Source organism: Phocoena sinus, chromosome 1, assembly GCF_008692025.1.
Source record: "Phocoena sinus isolate mPhoSin1 chromosome 1, mPhoSin1.pri, whole genome shotgun sequence".
NCBI classification, from domain to species: Eukaryota; Metazoa; Chordata; class Mammalia; order Artiodactyla; family Phocoenidae; genus Phocoena; species Phocoena sinus.
The window spans coordinates 38,197,881-38,219,729 of NC_045763.1; the positions used below are offsets into that span (position 1 = coordinate 38,197,881).

Sequence of the window (21,849 nt, forward strand, 5' to 3'; positions counted from 1 at the left end):
AAAGGGAATCCCCATAAGGTTAACAGCTGATCTCTCAGCAGAAACCCTACAAGCCAGAAGGGAGTGGCAGGACATACTGAAAGTGATGAAGGAGAAAAACCTGCAACCAAGACTACTCTACCCAGCAAGGATCTCATTCAGATTTGATGGAGAAATTAAAACCTTTACAGACAAGCAAAAGCTGAGAGAGTTCAGCACCACCAAACCAGCTTTACAACAAATGCTAAAGGAACTTCTCTAGACAAGAAACACAAGAGAAGGAAACGACCTATAGTAACGAACCCAAAACAATATAGAAAATGGGAATAGGAACATACATATCGATAATTACCTTAAATGTAAATGGACTAAATGCTCCCACCAAAAGACACAGATTAGCTGAATGGATACAAAAACAAGAGCCTTATATATGCTGTCTACAAGAGACCCACTTCAGACCTAGAGACACATACAGACTGAAAGTAAGGGGATGGAAAAAGATATTCCATGCAAATGGAAACCAAAAGAAAGCTGGAGTAGCAATTCTCATATCAGACAAAATAGACTTTAAAATAAGGAATATTAAAAGGGACAAAGAAGGACACTACATAATGATCAAGGGATCGATCCAAGAAGAAGATATAACAATTGTAAATATTTATGCACCCAACATAGGAGCACCTCAATACATAAGGCAAATACTAACAGCCATAAAAGGGGAGATTGACAGTAACACATTCATAGTAGGGGACTTTAACACCCCACTTTCACCCATGGACAGATCATCCAAAATGAAAATAAATAAGGAAACACAAGCTTTAAAGGATACATTAAACAAGATGGACTTAATTGATATTTATAGGACACTCCATCCAAAAACAACAGAATACACATTTTTCTCAAGTGCTCATGGAACATTCTCCAGGATAGATCATATCTTGGGTCACAAATCAAGCCTTGGTAAATTTAAGAAAACTGAAATTGTATCAAGTATCTTTTCTGACCACAACGCCATGAGACTAGATATCAATAACAGGAAAAGACCTGTAAAAAATACAAACACATGGAGGCTAAACAATACACTACTTAATAATGAAGTGATCACTGAAGAAATCAAAGAGGAAATAAAAAAATACCTAGAAACAAATGACAATGGAGACACAACGACCCAAAACCTATGGGATGCAGCAAAAGCAGTTCTAAGGGGGAAGTTTATAGCAATACAAGCCCACCTTAAGAAGCAGGAAACATCTCGAATAAACAACCTAACCTTGCACCTCAAGCAATTAGAGAAAGAAGAACAAAAGAACCCCAAAGCTAGCAGAAGGAAAGAAATCATAAAAATCAGATCAGAAATAAATGAAAAAGAAATGAAGGAAATGATAGCAAAGATCAATAAAACTAAAAGCTGGTTCTTTGAGAAGATAAACAAAATAGATAAACCACTAGCCAGACTCATCAAGAAAAAAAGGGAGAAGACTCAAATCAATAGAGTTAGAAATGAAAAAGGAGAAGTAACAACTGACACTGCAGAAATAAAAAAAATCATGAGAGATTACTACAAGCAACTCTATGCCAATAAAATGGACAATCTGGAAGAAATGGACAAATTCTTAGAAATGCACAACCTGCCAAGACTGAATCAGGAAGAAATAGAAAATATGAACAGACCAATCACAAGCACTGAAATTGAAACTGTGATTAAAAATCTTCCAACAAACAAAAGCCCAGGACCAGATGGCTTCACAGGTGAATTCTATCAAACGTTTAGAGAAGAGCTAACACCTATCCTTCTCGAACTCTTCCAAAATATAGCAGAGGGAGGAACACTCCCAAATTCCTTCTACGAGGCCACCATCACCTTGATACCAAAACCAGACAAGGATGTCACAAAGAAAGAAAACTACAGGCCAATATCACTGATGAACATAGATGCAAAAATCCTCAACAAAATACTAGCAAACAGAATCCAACAGCACATTAAAAGGATCATACACCATGATCAAGTGGGGTTTATTCCAGGAATGCAAGGATTCTTCAATATACGCAAATCTATCAATGTGATAAACCATATTAACAAAGTGAAGGAGAAAAACCATATGATCATCTCAATAGATGCAGAGAAAGCTTTCGACAAAATTCAACACCCATTTATGATAAAAACCCTGCAGAAAGTAGGCATAGAGGGAACTTTCCTCAACATAATAAAGGCCATATATGACAAGCCCACAGCAAACATCATCCTCAATGGTGAAAAACTGAAAGCATTTCCACTAAGATCAGGAACAAGACAAGGTTGCCCACTCTCACCACTCTTATTCAACATAGTTTTGGAAGTTTCAGCCACAGCAATCAGAGAAGAAAAGGAAATAAAAGGAATCCAAATCGGAAAAGAAGAAGTAAAGCTGTCACTGTTTGCAGATGACATGATACTATACATAGAGAATCCTAAAGATGCTACCAGAAAACTACTAGAGCTAATCAATGAATTTGGTAAAGTAGCAGGATACAAAATTAATGCACAGAAATCTCTGGCATTCCTATATACTAATGATGAAAAATCTGAAAGTGAAATCAAGAAAACACTCCCATTTACCATTGCAACAAAAAGAATAAAATATCTAGGAATAAACCTACCTAAGGAGACGAAAGACCTGTATGCAGAAAATTATAAGACACTGATGAAAGAAATTAAAGATGATACAAATAGATGGAGAGATATACCATGTTCTTGGATGGGAAGAATCAACATTGTGAAAATGACTCTACTACCCAAAGCAATCTACAGATTCAATGCAATCCCTATCAAACTACCACTGGCATTTTTCACAGAACTAGAACAAAAAATTTCGCAATTTGTATGGAAACACAAAAGACCCCGAATAGCCAAAGCAATCTTGAGAACGAAAAAAAGAGCTGGAGGAATCAGGCTCCCTGACTTCAGACTATACTACAAAGCAACAGTAATCAAGACAGTATGGTACTGGCACAAAAACAGAAAGATAGATCAGTGGAACAGGATAGAAAGCCCAGAGATAAACCCACGCACATATGGACACCTTATCTTTGATAAAGGAGGCAGGAATGTACAGTGGAGAAAGGACAGCCTCTTCAAAAAATGGTGCTGGGAAAACTGGACAGGTACATGTAAAAGTATGAGATTAGATCTCTCCCTAACACCACACACAAAAATAAGCTCAAAATGGATTAAAGACCTAAATGTAAGGCCAGAAACTATCAAACTCTTAGAGGAAAACATAGGAAGAACACTCTATGACATAAATCACAGCAAGATCCTTTCTGACCCACCTCCTAGAGTAATGGAAATAAAAACAAAAATAAACAAATGGGACCTAATGAAACTTCAAAGCTTTTGCATTATGGGCCATAATCAAGACCAAAAGACAACCCTCAGAATGGGAGAAAACATTTGCAAATGAAGCAACTGACAAAGGATTAATCTCCAAAATTTACAAGCAGCTCATGCAGCTCAATAACAAAAAAACAAACAAGCCCATCCAAAAATGGGCAGAAGACCTAAACAGACATTTCTCCAAAGAAGATATACAGAATGCCAACAAACACATGAAAGAATGCTCAACATCATTAATCATTAGAGAAATGCAAATCAATACTACAGTGAGATATCATCTCACACCAGTCAGAATGGCCATCATCAAAAAATCTAGAAACAATAAATGCTGGAGAGGGTGTGGAGAAAAGGGGACACTCTTGCACTGCTGGTGGGAATGTGAATTGGTTCAGCCACTATGGAGAACAGTATGGAGGTTCCTTAAAAAACTACAAATAGAATTACCATATGACCCAGCAATCCCACTACTGGGCATATACCCTGAGAAAACCAAAATTCAAAAAGAGTCATGTACCAAAATGTTCATTGCAGCTCTATTTACAATAGCCCAGAGATGGAAAGAACCTAAGCGCCCATCATCGGACGAATGGATAAAGAAGATGTGGCACATATACACAATGGAATATTACTCAGCCTTAAAAAGAAATGAAATTGAGTTATTTGTAATGAGATGGATAGACCTAGAGTCTGTCATACAGAGTGAAGTAAGTCAGAAAGAAAAAGACAAATACCGTATGCTAACACATATATATGGAATTTAAGGAAAAAAAATGTCATGAAGAACCTAGGGATAAGACAGGAATAGAGGCGCAGACCTACTGGAGAACGGACTTGAGGATATGGGGAGGGGGAAGGGTGAGTTTTGACAGGGCGAGAGAGAGTCATGGACATATACACACTAACAAACGTAGTAGGGTGGATAGCTAGGGGGAAGCAGCCGCAAGGCACAGGGATATTAGCTCGGGGCTTTGGGACAGCCTGGAGGGGTGGGATGGGGAGAGTGGGAGGGAGGGAGACGCAAGAGGGAAGACACATGGGAGCATATGTATATGTATAGCTTTTTCACTTTGTTATAAAGCAGAAACTAACACACCATTGTAAAGCAATTATACCCCAATAAAGATGTTAAAAAAAAAAAAAATAGACAGACTAGAGCACAAAAGGTCACATATTGTATGATTCCATTTCTGTGAAATGTCCAGGGTAGGCAATTCCATAGGAACAGAACGTAGATTAGTGGTTGCCAGAGTCTTGGGGGAGAGCAGAATCAGGAGTGACTATCAACAGGTACAGTTTCTTTTTTGAGTGATAAAAAATGTTGTGGAAGTAGATAGTGGTGATGGTTGCACAGCTTTGTGAATACACTAAAACTGCTACACTGTGTACTTTAAAAGGGTGAATTTTATGATATGTGACTTATCTCTTTTTTTTGGCCACTCCACGTGGCTTGTGGGATCTTAATTCCCGGAACAGGGATTGAACCCGGGCCCCCAGCAGTGGAAGTGCAGAGCCTAATCACTGGACCACTAGGGAATTCCCTACATATGAGTTTTTTAAATTGAGAAAAACTAAACTCAAGTATTTAGAGCTGCATATTTAGTTGGTAAAGCTATAAGGAAATGATTGCCGTAAAAGTCAGGGTAATGTTTACCTTTAGTCGGGATGGGGAGGGGTTTTGACTGGAAGGATTATGTAGAGGGATTTTGGAAGATGGCGTTGTTAACCTGGACGGTATTTATACAGGTGCTTGCTATGTAATTATATTACTTTATAACTAGCTAAACTGTATAAATGAAACAACTAGTTCAAGGTCAACTGACTGTCAGCTGAAAAATGCACAACATGAGAGTTGTGAGTTAAGTTTTATTTGGGGCAGAATGAGGACTATGGCCTTGGAGACAGCATTTCAGATAGCTCCAAGAAACTTCTCCGAAGAGGTGGGGGGAAGGTCAGTGTATATGTGATTTTGTTAAAGGGTGAGTACATGCAATCAAGCACATATTTTTGCAGAAGGTTTCTGCTAGTCTTGTGAAGGTTACTGTTAGTTACGAGGAGCAGACGTCACCATGAAGGATTTTAGTGCTTTTCTAGATACGAGTAGATGCAAGAATTGGGTTCATAAAATCTTCTCCTGAAAATATCTAACCAACTGAAAACCTGTTCTGCCAGTTTTCCCTAGAGCACAGAGTGCCTCATTCCTGATCTCCACCCTGAACTCCTTTCAGGGAGTGTTGATGGTCAGCAGCTGCATCAGCTAATTTGATCCTTGTAGAGGTGGATGGCAAGTGCCGGTTTGTAGGTGACAGCTCCCAGTTGTTTGCTTATATGTTTTATTATAACTTGTTTTGCTGGGATGGATGGTTACTTGTCTTTGACTATTTTTTCCAACTGCTAAACTGCTTGGTAAAGTTGAAAAAGCCTGCTTTCTGGGCTGCTGGATTTTCCATCAATTTTTTGTCCTGTTGAGGCATTTCTGGTTGTTTTTAAGGAAAAGTTCTTCTCAATGACGTGTTGTGTTTTTTTTTTCTGGAGCCAGAACTGTGAATGTAATTCAGTAAGAAGGGTCAATTTAAATATTTTCTTCAAATGTTAACAGTCTAATACCTTGATCTTCCCTCAAAAGAAGACCAATTCAAATTATTGATTTTATTCTGTCACAATCTTCGTATTAGTAATTTTTGGTTGTTTGGCAAAATGAATATTGGAGAAGTAGAGAAAACACAGTAAGGTGGCACAAACTTTTTAGGCCTTAGCACCTGTATAATAAACAATTTCTACAGTTTTTATCCCAGGTTCCTGGCATGGAGCTTCTAAAAACCTTGGAATTCCCTGAGTGATAGAGTGTCTTTGTTATGCCAATGAGGTAACTCAGGGTAGCCCCCTAGATAGCTTCAGGATGGTGGCTGGTCATCAGGAAAACCAACCATATGATTAGAAAGTTGGGACTTTGGTCCAGACCAACCTCATGGGGAGGGGAAGGAGCTGGAGATTGAGTTCAATTGTGTAGCCCGTGATTTAATCAATTATGCCTGTGTAGTGAAACTCCATTGAAAACTGTAGATACCAAAGCTCTGAGTAGAGCTTCCTGGTTGGTGAACACATGTATGTGCTGGAAGGGGGACGTACCCAGGTTCCACAAGGAGAGGACACAGGAGTTCTGCATTCCTTCCCTGACTTCACCTGTGTACATCCTCTAAACTAAATTTGTAATAGTAAATATAATACTTTCTGAGTTCTGTGAGTTGTTCTAGTGAATTATTGCAGCTGGGGGAAGGCAAGGAAGGCAAGGAAACCTCCAAATTTATAGTCAGTGGGTCAGAAGTACAGGCACCTCCCTCCTCCCAAGATTTATGGCTGGTATAGGAAGTGAGGCAGCCTCGTTAAAGACTTTGCCCTAAACCTGTTGGGTCTGTGCTGTGTGTGGTTGGTGTCAGAATGGAATTGCAGTACACCCAGTTAGTGTCAGAGTAGTACCTTTTTTGGAAAGTGTATTGGAGCCTGGCCAGTTGGGAGGAATGCTTGTTATAATCTGTTTATTATTTCATCAGCTTCCAGGTGGTAGGAATCCATTGTTATTTACCCCTGAACCATAGATGCTTTTTGCCAAAGATTACAATCACGTACACAGAGATCTGTTTTGGACTGTGTCTGGCAACTACCCCCATAACTTGCAAGCCATTTCCTTTCTGTGATGTTGGCAGTATTTGGTATATAAGATGTTGAATTGTGAACCAACTCTAAAATGTTCTAACGAACAAATGTATAAACCTTAGTAACTGATAAATTAATAAGTACTTCATTGACACAGGAATAAAGATGTACCATATGGTGCCCTTAATTCTGGTAAATGCCATCAGGGGTTCAAAAACAGGCAAGCAGGGACTTCTCTGGTGGCTCAGTGGTTAAGAATCCGCCTGCCAATGCAGGGGACACGGGTTTGAGCCCTGGTACAGGAAGATCCCACATGCCGCGGAGCAACTAAGCCCATGAGCCACAATTACTGAGCCTGCATTCTAGAGCCTGTGAGCCGCAACTACTGAGCCTGTGTGCCACAACTACTGAAGCCCACGTGCCTAGAGCCCATGCTTCACAACAAGAGAAGCTACCACAATGAGAAGCCAGCGCACCGCAACGAAGAGGAGCCCCCGCTCACTGCAACTAGAGAAAAGCCTGCACGCAGCAACAAAGACCTAATGCAGCCAAAAATAAAATAAATAAATCATAAATTAAAAAAAAAATAAGCAGAGGAGAAAGAAGACATAGTTTAAAACTCAGAAAAAGCCTTTGATATAGAAGCTGTTGCAAACTAACTCTGGGTGAATACTGTCCGACTTTGGCTTTATGGAGGCCTTAATCTATCATTTGACTTATTGAAGAAACCCCTTAATTCCTTTTCTCTTTCTACTGAGTCCAGTCTAAATTTTTTTTTTTTTTTTGCATTATGCGGGCCTCTCACTGTTGTGGCCTCTCCCGCTGTGGAGTACAGGCTCCGGACGCTCAGGTTCAGTGGCCGTGGCTCACGGGCCCAGCCGCTCCGCGGCATGTGGGATCTTCCCGGACCGGGGCATGAACCCGTGTCCCCTGCATCGACAGGCAGACTCTCAACCACTGTGCCACCAGGGAAGCCCCAGTCAAAATTTTGAAGCTGGACATTTTTTGTGATATGTCACTGTGTACCTGTCATTCTACTGCTTAGAATTTTCGAATAGCAGCATTCATCGAAGTGGTTCTCTAAAGGTGATCCCCTTGGGTATGGGGGAAAAATATAAAAACTTTTACTTTTCTTTTTTTTTTTTTTTAATTTTATTAATTAATTTATTTTTGGCTGCGTTGGGTCTTCATTGCTGTGCCTGGGCTTTCTCTAGTTGCGGCGAGCCGGGGCTTCTCTTCATTGCGGTACAAGGGCTTCTCATTGTGGTGACCTCTCCTGTTGCAGAGCATGGGCTCTAGGCTCATGGGCTTCAGTAGCTGTGGTGCATGGGCTCAGTAGTTGTGGCTCATGGACTCTAGAGCGCAGGCTCAGTAGTTGTGGCTCACAGGCTTAGTTGCTCTGCGGCATGTGGGATCTTCCCGGACCAGGGCTCGAACCTGTGTCCCCTGCATTGGCAGGCAGATTCTTAACCTCTGCACCACCAGGGACTGACTTTTACTTATTTTTTATCATGAAAAATGAGGATTAAATTAGGCTTTACTAGTACTTAGGTATAGATCAACACTGGTACCCTCATTAGATCCATTTGTCAGACTGTGTCATAAATTGTATGTAGCATATCATGAACAAAGAGTGGTGTTCCACTGTACCCTCTTGGTCACTCATTTCCCTTCAGCAGACTGCAACGTATTGCAGCTTACAGGTGAATTTTTACAATATTTTGTAGAACGGTGTGGAGGGACTTTTGGAAAGTTTGTATAAGAAGGAAATTTACTGGTTGTAATATGCTGACTAGGAGGTATTTGCGGGGTGAGGGGCAGCAAATACTCCTATCCCTTCAGGGTGAAGGTGACATTTTAACAATGAGTGAAAAAGTAGCTACAGTTTGAAAGAAGTTTGTGCCACAGAGAGAGCATTTTGAAAATGGATGTTTTGAAATGTTCCCATCTATATGTGATTTTATTGACAAAAATGATGCCACCTATTGAAACAAGTAAATCTGCCACTTTTTAAAAAACATTGGAAATAGAATATTTTTTATCTTCCAAATGAAAAGTTCAATAGATTTTGAACCTATTTGTTAAAAATTTAAAAAAAACATTATAGGGACTTCCCTGGTGGCACAGCAGTTAAGAATCCGCCTGCCATCGCCAGGTACACAGGTTCCATCCCTGGTCCGGGAAGATTCCACATGCTGCGGAGGAGCTAAGCCTGTGCACCACAACTACTGAGCCCATGCCACAACTACTGAAGCCTGCGTGCCCTAGAGCCTGTGCACTGCAACTACTGAGCCCATGCACCGCAACTCCTGAAGCCCCCATGCTCTAGGGCCCGTGTTCCGCCACAAGGGAAGCCACCGCAATGAGAAGCCCACACACCACAACAAAGAGTATTCCCCATTCACTGCAACTAGAGAAAGCCCGCATGCAGCAACAAAGACCCAATGCAGCCATAAATAAATAAACTTTTAAAAAATTATTAAATATTTCCATTAGTTTCCAAGAAAAACTGCTTGACAGCACAGAAGACAGAAGAAAGTTTTATCACCCTTTGAATAGACTTGAAATGATCTAATAAACAGAGCCAATAATGTACTACTTTCATTGGGAGCTACATGTCTGTGAGGTTTATTTTCCACCTATAATAAAACCAATCACAAAATCTAAATTTAAAAACCAAACTGCAAAAGACCTAAGATTTCTAAAAATATGAACCATCTTCAGTCACACTGTACTTTTTTTAAAAAAACAAAAAGTTGTATAACATGAATAAAATAAATTTTAATTTTAAAAATATTTGTTTTAAGGCATACATTTTGATAACTTTTGACATACATCTGTGAAACTATCACCAACATGAAAATAGTGAATATATCCATCATGTCTAAAAGTTTCTGCAGTGTTCTTTTATAATTCCCTCCATCTCCAGGCAACCACTGATCTGCTTTCTGTCACTTATAGATTAGTATGAATTTTGTAGAATTTTTATCTAAGTGGAATCACATAGTATGTATTCTTTTTTTTGTCTGGCTTCTTGTCCTTTGCATTTCCATGTGAATTTTAAAAGCAGCTTATCCAAAAGGCAACTGGTGGGGAAGGTTGTGCATGAGTGAGGGCAGGGGATATATGGAAAATCTCTGTACTTTTGGCTCAGTTTTCCTGTGAACCTAAAACTGTTCTTTAGTCTTTTTTTTTTTTTTTTAAGACAGTTGGGATTCTGATTATTCTAAACGTGTAGATCAGTTAGGGAAGAACTGACTTCTTAATATTGACTCTTCTTACTCATGGGCTATTTCCCCATTTATTTAGGCTGTCTTTAATTTCTCTTAACACTGTTTTGTATAGCTCTCGTACATCTTTTGTCAAGTTTACCTCTTAAGTATTCCATATTTTTAATGCAGTAAATGGTATTGCTTTTATTTTCAATTTCTGATTGTTGCTAGTATATAGAAATATAGTAGAGTTTTGTATATTGATCTTATATCCTGTAGCCTTGCTAAACTTGCTTATTATAAGTAACTTTATTGTAGATCCTGTCAGATTTTCTACATAGACGATCATGTTGTCTATGAATAAATACATTTTTTTCTTCCTTTCTGATCTGGATGCTTTTTAAAATTTCTCTTTATCGCCTATTTCACTCACTAGATCCTCCAGTACAGTTTTGAATGGAAATAGTGAGCATGGACATCCTTACCTTGTTTCCGATCCTAGACCATTTGTCTTCACCATTAAGGAAATGTTAGTTATGGGTTTGTCATAGATGCCTTTTATCAATTTAAGAATGTTTCCTTCTATTCCTAGTTTGGAGAAAGCTTTTATGAAAGATGGTTGTTGGATTTTTGTCAAATGCTTTTAATGTGTCTAATGCAATGATATTACGGTTTTTCTTTTTTAACCTATTATTATGGTGGGTTTTATTCATTGATTTTTTCATGTTTTAAACCAACTTGTATTCCTGGGATAAACCCTACTTGGTCATAATGTATTATCCTTTTAATATATTGTTGGATTTGATTTGTTGAAATATTGTTGAGAATGTACAATATATTCATCTTTGGCTGGTTTTAGTATTAAGAGTAATGGTAACTTCATACAATGAGTTGGGAAGGATTCCCTTCTCAGTTTTCTGGAAGAGTTTGTGTAGAATTGTTATTATTTCTTCCTTAAATGTTTGGTAGAATTCTCCAGTGAAGCCATCTTGGCCTGGAGTTTTCTTCGTGGGAAGGTTCTAAAGAATAAATTTAATTTCTTTAATAGATACAGGGCTATTCAGGTAATCTATTTCTGAATGAGCTTTGGTGGTTTGTATCTTTAATAAAAATTTCAATTCCATCTAAGTTGTCAAATTAATTGACATAAGCTTGTTCATAATCTTGCCTGATTATTCTTCTGATATCTGTACAATCTGTAGGATGTCACCTCTTTCATTCCTGATGTCAGTATTTTGTGTCTTCTCTCTTTTTTTCCTGATCAATATGTCTATAGCTTATTGATCTTAAAAGATCTGTATATGGTTTTGCTAATTTTCTCTATTGTTTTTCTTTGTTTTTTAATTGATTTCTTCAGTTATCTTTGTGCTTTCCTTTATTCTGGGTTTCATTTGCTCTTTTTCTAATTTCTTAAGATAGAAGCTGAGGTCACTGAATTGAGTCATTCTTTTCTAATACCGGTATTTAGTGATATAATTTTCCCGCTATGGAATTGCTTTAACTGATATGATATGTTTTCATTTTTATTTAGTTTAAAATACTTTTCTAATTTCCCTTTTCGTTTCTGCTTTGACCCACAAATTATTCAGAAGTGTGTTGTTTAGTTTCCAAATATTTGGAGATTTTCCAGAGGTCTTTCTGTTACTGATTTCTAATTAAATTTCATTGTGGTCAGAGAACATACTTTATATGTCTTGAATTCTTTTTTTTTTTTTTTTTTTTTGCGGTACTCAGGCCTCTCACTGTTGTGGCCTCTTCTGTTGCGGAGAACAGGCTCTGGACGCACAGGCTTAGCGGCCACGGCTCACGGGCCCAGCCGCTCCGTGGCATGTGGGATCTTCCCGGACCGGGGCACGAACCCATGTCCCCTGCATCAGCAGGCGGACTCTCAACCACTGCGCCAACCAAGGAAGCCCTGTCTTGAATTCTTTTAAATTTATTGGATCTTGTTTTATGGACCAGAATATGATCTTTCTTAGTACATGTTCCATGTTCACTTGAAAATAATGTATATTGTTGTTGTTTGGTATTTTTTCCTTAAGTGTTTGGTCAAATTTATCAGTGAAATATCTGAGACTGATCTTTTCTTTTTTGAATGATTATGAATATTGATACTTTCTTTAATAAGTTCTTTCTTCTTTTAATCCAGTCTTACAATCTCTGTCTTTTAATTGGGGCTTTTAGACTATTTACATTTACTTACTATTGTTGTTGATATGGTTTGGTTTAAATCTGTTACCTTCCTACTTGTTTTCTAATTGTACAATCTGTTTTCTCTTCTTTGCTCTTTTTCTCTCTTATTTGGAGTTTAGTGTCTTTTATTCCATTTCATATCCTTTATTGGCCTGTGAGCTATAACTCTTTGTTATTTAGTGGTTGGATTAGCATTTATAGTATATATCTTTATCACCATACTAAACCACTTCACATATAGCGTAAGAATAGTACTATTCCATTTTCACCTCCCAGCCTTTATATTATTATCTTAAACCTTTTTACTTTCATATATGTTATAAACCTTACACCACCTTATTATTTTTGTTTAAACATTATTATATTTAAAAGACATTTAAATAATAAGAAAAAATCTTACATATTTTCCCATGTAGCTAACTTTTCCAGTGCTCTTCATTCTTTTGTGTAGATCTATATTTCCTCCTGGTATTATTTTCCTTCTGCCTAAAGGAAATTTTAAAAATATTTCTTGTAGTGCAGTCTTCTGTTGAGGATTTCATTTGGCTTTTTTATCTGAAAATATCTTTATTTCACCTTTGTTTTTTAACAGTATTTTAAAAATATTTTCACTAGTGCAATGACTTCTGAAACTAACTGCCCAGAATTAGGCGAGACTTCTCAGGTTATGGGCACAGTGCTCCACAAAACTATCATTACTTTAGACATCCATGCTTGGTGATTCCCAGGCCACCCATAATTCTGACCAATTGGATACAAATTCAAGGATTCCCACTACCTCCTCAGGTTTAATAATTTGCTAGAATGACTTACAGAACTCAGGAAAGCACTGTACTTACAAATACAGTTTTATTATAGCAAAAAGGGTACATTAAGAACCAGCCAGGGACTTCCCCGGTGGTTCAGTGGTTAAGAATCCGCCTTCCAATGCAGGGGACATGTATTTGATCCCTGGTCAGGAAATGAAGATCCCACGTGCCACAGGGCAACTAAGCCAGCATGCTCTAGAGCCTGCTCACCACAACTGGAGAGCCCATGTGCCACAACTACTGAGCCCGTGCACTCTGGAGCCCACGCACCACAACTAGAGAGGCTGCGTACTACAACTACTGAGCCTCTGTGCCACAACAAAGAGCCTGCGCACTGCAACTAAGACCCTATGCAGCCAAATAAGTAAATAAATAAACGAATCAGCCAAAAAAAGAGACTTATAAGGTGAGGTCTGAGAGGGTGCCACGTGTGAAGCTTCTAGTGCCTTCTCTCCATGAAGTCTAGATGCATCAATCCCCCCGGCACGCTGATGTGTAACAGTACACAGAGTATTATTAACCAGGAAAGCTCATCAAAGCTTTGGTGTCCAGAGTGCTTATTGGGGTTTCATTATGTAGGTGTGATTGATTGATTCATTGGCTATGTGATTGCACTCAGTCTCTAGCGCCCCTCCATTCCCTGGAGGTCAGAGTAATATCAGATGGCTTAAAGCCCCAGCCCTCTAGTCACATGATTGGTCATCTCATTTGCATAAACTGTCTGGCCCCACCATAAATAACAAAGACACTCCCATCACTTGGGAAATTGCAAAGATTTAGAGACACATTCCCGGGAACTGGGGACAAACGCCACCAGATTCTTTATTACACAATAGCTGGTATAGAATTCTAGGTTGGTAGGATTTATGTTTTTTTTCATTAATTTAAAGATGTTGTTCCATTGCCTTCAGGCATTGTTTTCAATGAGAAGTCTGCTATAATCCTTATCTTTGTTTCTCTGTATATAACATGTCTTTCTTACCCCCCATCCACCTCCCAGCTGCTTCTAAGATTTTTCTTTTTATCATGAGTTTTGAGCAATATGATTATAATGTGCTTTGGTATAGTTTTCTTCCTCCTTCGCTCAGGGTTCTTGGAGATTCTTAGATATGTGGGTTTATAGTTTTTTTCCACCAAATTTGGAAAACTGTCAGCGATTATTTCTTCAAATATGTTTTTCTGCTCCCCCACTCTCTTCTCCTTTAAGGATTATTAGTCTGCTTGAAGTTGTCTCACAGCTCATTGATGTGCTGGTTTTTATTATTGTTGTTGTTGTTTACAGCTTTTTTTCCTCTTAGTGTTAGTTATTTCTGACATATGTGTGTTCTATGAATCCCTAGCTTTACTGTGAGCACCTGGATGATTCATGTTCTTCCCGATAACCATCACCACACCTGGTCCTTGGAAGGCTGGTCATTGTTTGTAGGATACTCATGTCCGGCAATTTCCTTGAGGCTTTAGCTGGGTGGTTGTTTTGGGGATTTTTTGCGGTACGCGGACCTCTCACTGTTGTGGCCTCTCCCATTGCGGAGCACAGGCTCCGGACGCGCAGGCCCAGCAGCCATGGCTCACGGGCCCAGCCGCTCCGCGACATGTGGGATCTTCCCAGACCGGGGCACGAACCTGTGTCCCCTGCATCGGCAGGCGGACTCTCAACCACTGCGCCACCAGGGAAGCCCTAGCTGGGTGGTTTTGGGAACCAACAAAGGGCATCTAGTTTTACATGTCATGGATCAAACTGAAGATACTTTTTAATCTCTGAGATGACACTATTTTAAAAGAATAGGGATTTTTTTTTAAGACCTTGATAATTCTGAGGAGGCCTGATCTTTTTAAGACCTGCCTAAGGAAACAGTTTTTCCAAATCACTTTTCTCACACCCTGGTGGCATGTGCCAGCCAGGAAGTGGGATAGATTGTAGGAGATAGCCCTAGACGCATGGGAAACCCAGAGCTGGTACTAGGTTGAGAACATAAGGTTGTACACCTCATTGGGGATCCCTGTCAAGAGGATGAGTGGAAGCTGAAAATGCCTCTTCTTCACTAGTTCTCCTAAAGAGAGTGCCTTTATATAATTGATATAGAGGTGCTGCATAGGGTAGGGGGGCATTGTTTGAGAGGCTGGTTTTTCCAAGATCAGTACAGAAAGGCAAGTGCTATCCACACCTGCTGAATGGAGATAATGAGAAACACTTGGGCAGCTTCGTGGCACCTTGGAACAGTCATACCCTATACAGGAAATAAACTGCCCAAGAAAAAGCCAGGGCATGGTGAACTACCAGGTCCTTGGATAGCAGTTCCTCATAGCCAGTGTTGGTTCATAGAGGTGAGCACAGAAGTGGGGAGGTGGGCAGGGACTGGCAGAGTGGTTAGCACATCACAGAGTATGGTGCTTACTTCAACATGATTTTTGGGTAGGGACATGTTGCCAGTTCCTCCTAAATACCAGCCCCCAGCTGGAAGTTAGACCAAAGAAGTATGGCAGGCTTAGGTTTGAGAATTGTGGTCATCGCGCTGAGGTAAGCACACAGTTTTGTTCAAAGCTTCTGAGCTTAAGTTTACAAGTTATAAGGAACATGTGTAAACTAATAAAGGGATAGAGATAATTCCTACACTGTGAAGGGGTTGGGCATGCTTTGCAGACTTGGGGGCCTTGTGTATGGACTGTTTAAGGAGCACTGCTCTCCTGAGAACTTCATTTTCGCTTAAGCACACATATTTCTGGGTTAGCCCCTTGGATGCAGTGTGCAGAGATATATGTGCAAGAGACTTTCAGGCCAGGAGTCCCGTTGCCCTTTGAGAAGTGGGAGCGTTTGGCCGTGCTATCTGTACTGAATGAGTTCAAGCCTTTGGAAAGTTGGGTTAACTTGAATAGGGAGATTGGAACCTGAGGCGTTCCAAGGAGGGCAGGTTGATGCTAGATCTAAAACAGATGTCTGAGAAGCATAGATGGTTATAGGCAACTTGGGAACAAGGGAGAAACCTCTGGGCTGCCAGTTTTTGCAAAGATAGAATTACTAAACTAATGGTGGACCTGGAAAAATAACCATATAATGCTAATTGCCTATGCTAGGGGCTGATTTCTTCCCTGAAGGTTATTATCATCTCAACCCTCCTCAGAAGCAAACCTCACAGAGGATTTCTTTTACTTTCCTTGTCCACAGGTAACAGTCCTTTGGACAGCCCCCGGAATTTCTCTCCAAATGCACCTGCTCACTTTTCCTTTGTTCCTGCCCGTAGGTAAGTTGATAGAAAAACTCCTCTGTGACTAACATGTGTGGCATTTGCATGAATGTCAGTTAAATGTCAGCTTCCTCCTTTGAGGCACTGCCCTTCCAAGTGTGTTACCTTGGTCTACCAGCCATCAAAATTCCTTTCCTGCTTTCCTCGCCCAGGTCATAAACGTCTTGTTCAAGCTTTGCTTTCCAAACACTGTAGGTATTTGTGTTTGAATGTTCAAATGGGCAAGTAGATATTAGAAGTGAATTTATCTTATAATCTTAAGCACAAGCCCCTGGTTTCCTGAGGGTATGTTCGAAAACATTATACTCTTGACTGAAAGCTGTCCTAGAGTGATCAATGAGAAAATGGGTTCTCCTCCCAGGAGGACCCAAAGTTATACTCTTATTCCTCTAACTCAGGTAGTTCCAGGGAGCTAGAAGAGGCCATTTATGCCTCCCTTCTTGGGGATAAAGAGACTCACAGATCTTCACTTATCCTCCCATGAATTTAGAAAGATTTGGTGTGTTGCAGAGCCATGCTTGTATTCCTCACATTTCACTTATTTCTGGAAATGATATCAACTTATCCCTGGCCCATGGTAGCAATCCTGACAGTTCAGCCCATTGCCAGGGTATCACCTGGCCTCTGGAGAAGTAATGAGCTTATTGACATGAGTCAATCCATATACCAAGGCTTCTTCTTTTTTTTTTTTTTAAATACATTTATTTATTTGTTTATTTTTGGCTGTGTTGGGTCTTCATTGCTGCATGTGGACTTTCTCTAGTTGCGGTGAGTGGGGGCTACTCTTTGTTCTGGTGTGTGGGCTTCTCATTGCGGTGGCTTCTCTTGTTGAGGAGCATGGGCTCTAGGCGCACAGGCTTCAGTAGCCGTGGCACGCGGGCTCAGTAGTTGTGGTTCGTGGGCTCTGGAGTGCAGGCTCAGTAGTTGTGGCGCACGGACTTAGTTGCTCCACAGCATGTGGGATCTTCCCAGACCAGGGCTCGAACCTGTGTCCCCTGCATTGGCAGGTGGATTCTTAACCACCGCATCACCAGGGAAGCCCCCCAAGACTTCTTACACAAATTATTTACTTTTCAGAACATCTCTAAAGTTCTTTCTTGGCAGCGTTCACGTTCTTTGACTTTATTCTTTATTTTTATTTTAAAAAATATTCTTGGTTGGAGTCAGTCTTTGGTATTAAGACCTCCAGAAAAATCATGGCTCCAGATTTGGAGCCTCTAATGGTTGGAGAATGATCTATACATCTTGAGATCAGAGTAGTAGTAGTAGTACTCAGACTACTTTTATAAAAGAGATAACAGAAAAAGAACAGATTCCAAATTTAACAGCATTAACTCACTGTTAAAATGGCAACCCAGAAGAAATCCACCCCCTTCCTCTCCAGGATTCTATGCAGCTGAAAAGGTCGTGGATGGGTTGGGAAAAGTTTGATGGCTGACTTGGGTGCCCCTCCTGACCCAATTGCCTTATTCAAAGCAAGTATCGTCAGAGTTTGTTCCATGGACTCACCTCTCCTACCCTGTGTAACTTCGTTAGTTAACTAAGGATCCAGATAGGAACACTTACAGTATAGGTATATAATGGATGGATGCATTTGCTTTCCAGCCCAGCTGAAAGTCTAACTTATCTCAGACTTCCTGCCTTGATTGTGTTTGAACTCTAGCCTCAGATTAGGTAGGACCTGTGACTGTTCTCTGTAAATGGCATTGAGTCATTTTCCATTCATTCAATAAATATTTACTGAGTACCCGGTAAGCCCAGGCACATGCTGTGTACTTAGTTATATAGTGGGAACCAGACAGAGCCCTAACTTTATAGAAACTTAGTAGACTTAGTAGAGTCTGTGCACTTGTTGTTCCCTTTGAGGGAATGCTGTTCCCTCAGGTCTTCGCTTAGTTAACTCCTTCTTGTCTTTCATTTCTCATCTTAAATGTCAACTCCCCAGAGAGGTCTTCCCTCACCATACAATATAAAGGAGCCCCCTTATCATTCTCTAGCAAACCATCCAGTTTTATTTTCAAACTAGTACTTTTCAATGCCTGATACAGTCACCCCTCGGTATCCAGAGGGGATTGGTTCCAGGACCCTGGTGGATACCAAAGTCTACAGATGTTTAAATCCCTTATATAAAATGGCATAGTATTTGCATATAACCTATGCACATCCTCTTGTATACTTTAAATCATCTCTAGATTACTTATAATAGCTAATACAATGTAAATGATATGTAAATAGTTTTAAATACAGTGTGAATAGTTGCTGGCATGGAGCACATTCAAGTTTGGCTTTGTGGAACTTTCTGGATTTTTTTTCCCTTGAATATTTTTGATTCACTGTTGGTTGAATCTACAGATACAGAACCCATGGATAAGGAGGGCTGACTGTAGTTTCTTATTTGTTTTCTGTTTCCTCTCAACCAGAATCAAAGCACCTTTAATAGAGATGCCTTAATATGTTGAAAATATGTCTGCTAGTATATAATAAGCACTCAATCGGTGCTTATTGATTGAATGAGTGGTGGGGAAGAATAACGAACAAGCAAACTAACAAATATATTGCTATAACCTGTGATAAGCACCGTGAAGGGAAAGAACATGATGCTGCCTAAAAGAGTAGGAAGGGAATGAGGCTGGAGAGTCTGTACTGGGTGGCCACGTAAGGCCTCTTGGAAGGAGTGACTTTTAAGCCAACCTGAAGGGTAAGAGGGAGCCTGCCATGTTGGGAGTGAGGATGCAGGTGTGTAGACCAGTCCATGCAGAGGGAATAGCATGTTGCATTGGTGTCCTGTGTCTGCATCATTCCCTGGGCTTTAGGAGTAGGATCAGCCGGGGGCTTTGGGACCTGGTATTACCACTGAGATCCACATGGGTCTGTGCTAGGTGGCCTGAAGTTTGAGTCGTATGTGTGGAAGACAGAACCCCGGGCTGTCCCCTTACCAGACATAGTAGGAAAAGTAGCTAGGTATTGGTGGGGGAGGGGAGGAAGACTTCAACCCTGCGAAACAAGGTACTCAGGAATTGTGTTTCCTATCACTGAAGTTGGGCATGAGCTTTATAGCATCACATTAGTTTGGAATATCACACAAAAGGCAGATTTAATGAAACTCTAGGGATAGACCCATTAGTCACACGATTTCACTACTAACTTACACACATTCGTAAACAAAAGGTTTGTCTCTGCCAAGCTAGACCAAATGTCAGGTGTCAAACAGAGCAGTCTCTCTGGTTCCTTTTGATTCTCATTTTAATGTATGTCTTTTCACTACAGCCATGGCCACAGAGCAGACAGGTAATAGCGGATGTGATGGGGAGAGGGGCTGGGAAACTGCTATGCATGGCCAGACAGTATGGTTTGTGGTTTCATGCTTGGTGAGAACTGGCTGTGATGAGTCTTCTCTGACTGTGGGTATGAACATTTGGCCTTTCATTTCTATCAGAGGCCCTAACGGAGCCCCCTCTACCTGCTGGAACCAAGGCTCCGTGCTCATATGTTTAGAAGGCAGGATTTGCTAAATATTTACTTCCAAGCTTCTGAGCATAGGAACAGGTCTCCCTCATTCCCACAACTTTCCTCAGTCACCCAGTGGGATGACCAGGCAGAGGAAATGGAGGCATCCTGTAGTGGCATTTCTGACTCTGGTGGTCCCTGCTCTTCAGTTTACAGAAAAATGGCTGCCATGCAGTTGGTTCCCACTTCTTTATGAAGGAGGAAAAATCACCTGTGGAGAAGTGTGTCTGACAAGGGTTTGGGAAATGCCTCCCTGAGTTAGACTAGTCCCATCTTTGCTGAGCTCTGTTTTCCTGGAATTGACTTGCTTCCTTGTGTAGAGCTCTCAGGACCCAAAAGAGAGGTCAGAGAGAATATCATGTTTGAGCAGCCTCCTGGACATTTCTTTGCCTCAGAGACTAGGTTCCAGCAGGACCGGCTGCCTGGGTGGCATGAAGTTTGAGTCATGTGCATGTGGCATGGAACCCCCGGCTATCCCCTTACAGAACATAGTAGGAAAAGCTGCCTGGTATTGGTGGGGGTGGAGAGGAGTGCTTCCAAAAGAGAAGCCCTGGCAAGATTGATTCCTTTTTTTCCTTCGTCCTCTCCATGCCTCCCTGCACCCACCTTTAACTGTGGAGCCTGGAACAATTCATCCAGATCTCTGGGTCTTAATGTTTTCTCTGAAGGTTGAGAGTATTGAACTTAACTTCTAAAGGTCCTCCACTTCTAACGTTCTTAGGTTCTGTGGGTCACATCAAAGAAGTTTTTCTATAACTTCAACCAGAGCAGGCTGTACCCCTAAGCTCCACAAGAAAGAACATTTGTGTTACAACACATCCTGTAGTCCAGGAAAAAATCACTTGTCCATGTTATAAAAGCTTCAAACCAGATACTTGCTTGATCTTTCTTCTCTAAAGCAAAGCAGATAACTGTGGTTCTCTGTGATGAGAGCTTCAGAGCACATCCTCTAAAGAGCAGCTGGAAGCCTGCCCCAAAGTCTCATATATGGCCAAGCTATGCCACTTCACTCTTCTTTCATAAGGTTGCTGTCACTCTTTGGCAAACATTCTCAAAGATTGGACTTATGAGTCCTAATGGGTCCTGGGTAGCCTTTGACTGTTTGCAATCTATTGATTCATACTCAGACCCAGGTGGTAGTTTCGCTTCTTCCTGGTTATCAACCCAGTGGCCTGGGGAACACCAAAGGACCCTTCTCATGGAGCCTTCAAAAAAGGAACTAGCATTTCAGTGGTAGTTCTCTCCTTGTGATGATGCCTTTAGCTGCAGTCCTCTGTCATTGCTTCTCTGTCATTGCTAAAAGTGAATAAGTTGAGAGTGTAAAGATTTTTATTCCAAAACCATAGTATTGCATAACAGATATTCTTATTTAAAGTTATGGACTCCTTTATAGTCAGAGATGTCTGTCTTTGCAGTGGAAAACACACAACAATAGGCCCCATGTAGGAAAGAGATATGAAAGCGTGTGCTGGACTGAGCAGTACTGTCTTGAGACAAGAAAGAGCCTACCAATGAATCAACTGCCCCAAAAAACCTGATGGAAAGACAGGCAGGTCCTGGGCTCAGGGTGGGGTTCGGTAGAAACTGCCTAACATTCTTTTCTTACATAGGACTGATGGACGGCGCTGGTCTTTGGCCTCTTTGCCTTCTTCAGGCTATGGAACCAACACTCCTAGCTCCACTGTCTCAGTAAGTAGCCAAATCTGTGGCCATACCTCCTTCACCCTGAGGAAATACTTCCCTACAGGTATTGCTCCCTGTCCCTACAGTGTTGCAAAGTGGTTCTCAACTTTTTCTCCAAAGCCCAACTCAAAAAGGTTGCTTGGGATGAGGCTGAGAGGGACAGAGGTCTGGTGGCCTTTAACAGCCATAGTCAGATCCAT

The 21,849-nt window shown here is 40.6% G+C and overlaps 1 protein-coding gene across 6 annotated transcripts in view; it reads left to right on the plus strand.

The window, feature by feature from the left end:
* Positions 1-21,849, plus strand: part of MAST2 (microtubule associated serine/threonine kinase 2) — a 204,045-nt gene that overhangs the window by 155,556 nt on the left and 26,640 nt on the right. For 4 of the 6 annotated variants that reach the window (XM_032638011.1, XM_032637973.1, XM_032637990.1 and 1 more), the window contains exons 6-8: positions 16,381-16,456; positions 19,727-19,747; positions 21,577-21,655. In XM_032638011.1, coding sequence (XP_032493902.1) covers positions 16,381-16,456; positions 19,727-19,747; positions 21,577-21,655 — 176 coding nt within the window. The remainder of the gene's footprint in view (positions 1-16,380; positions 16,457-19,726; positions 19,748-21,576; positions 21,656-21,849) is intronic. The other 2 variants (XM_032638020.1, XM_032638001.1) reach the window with 1 other exon arrangement.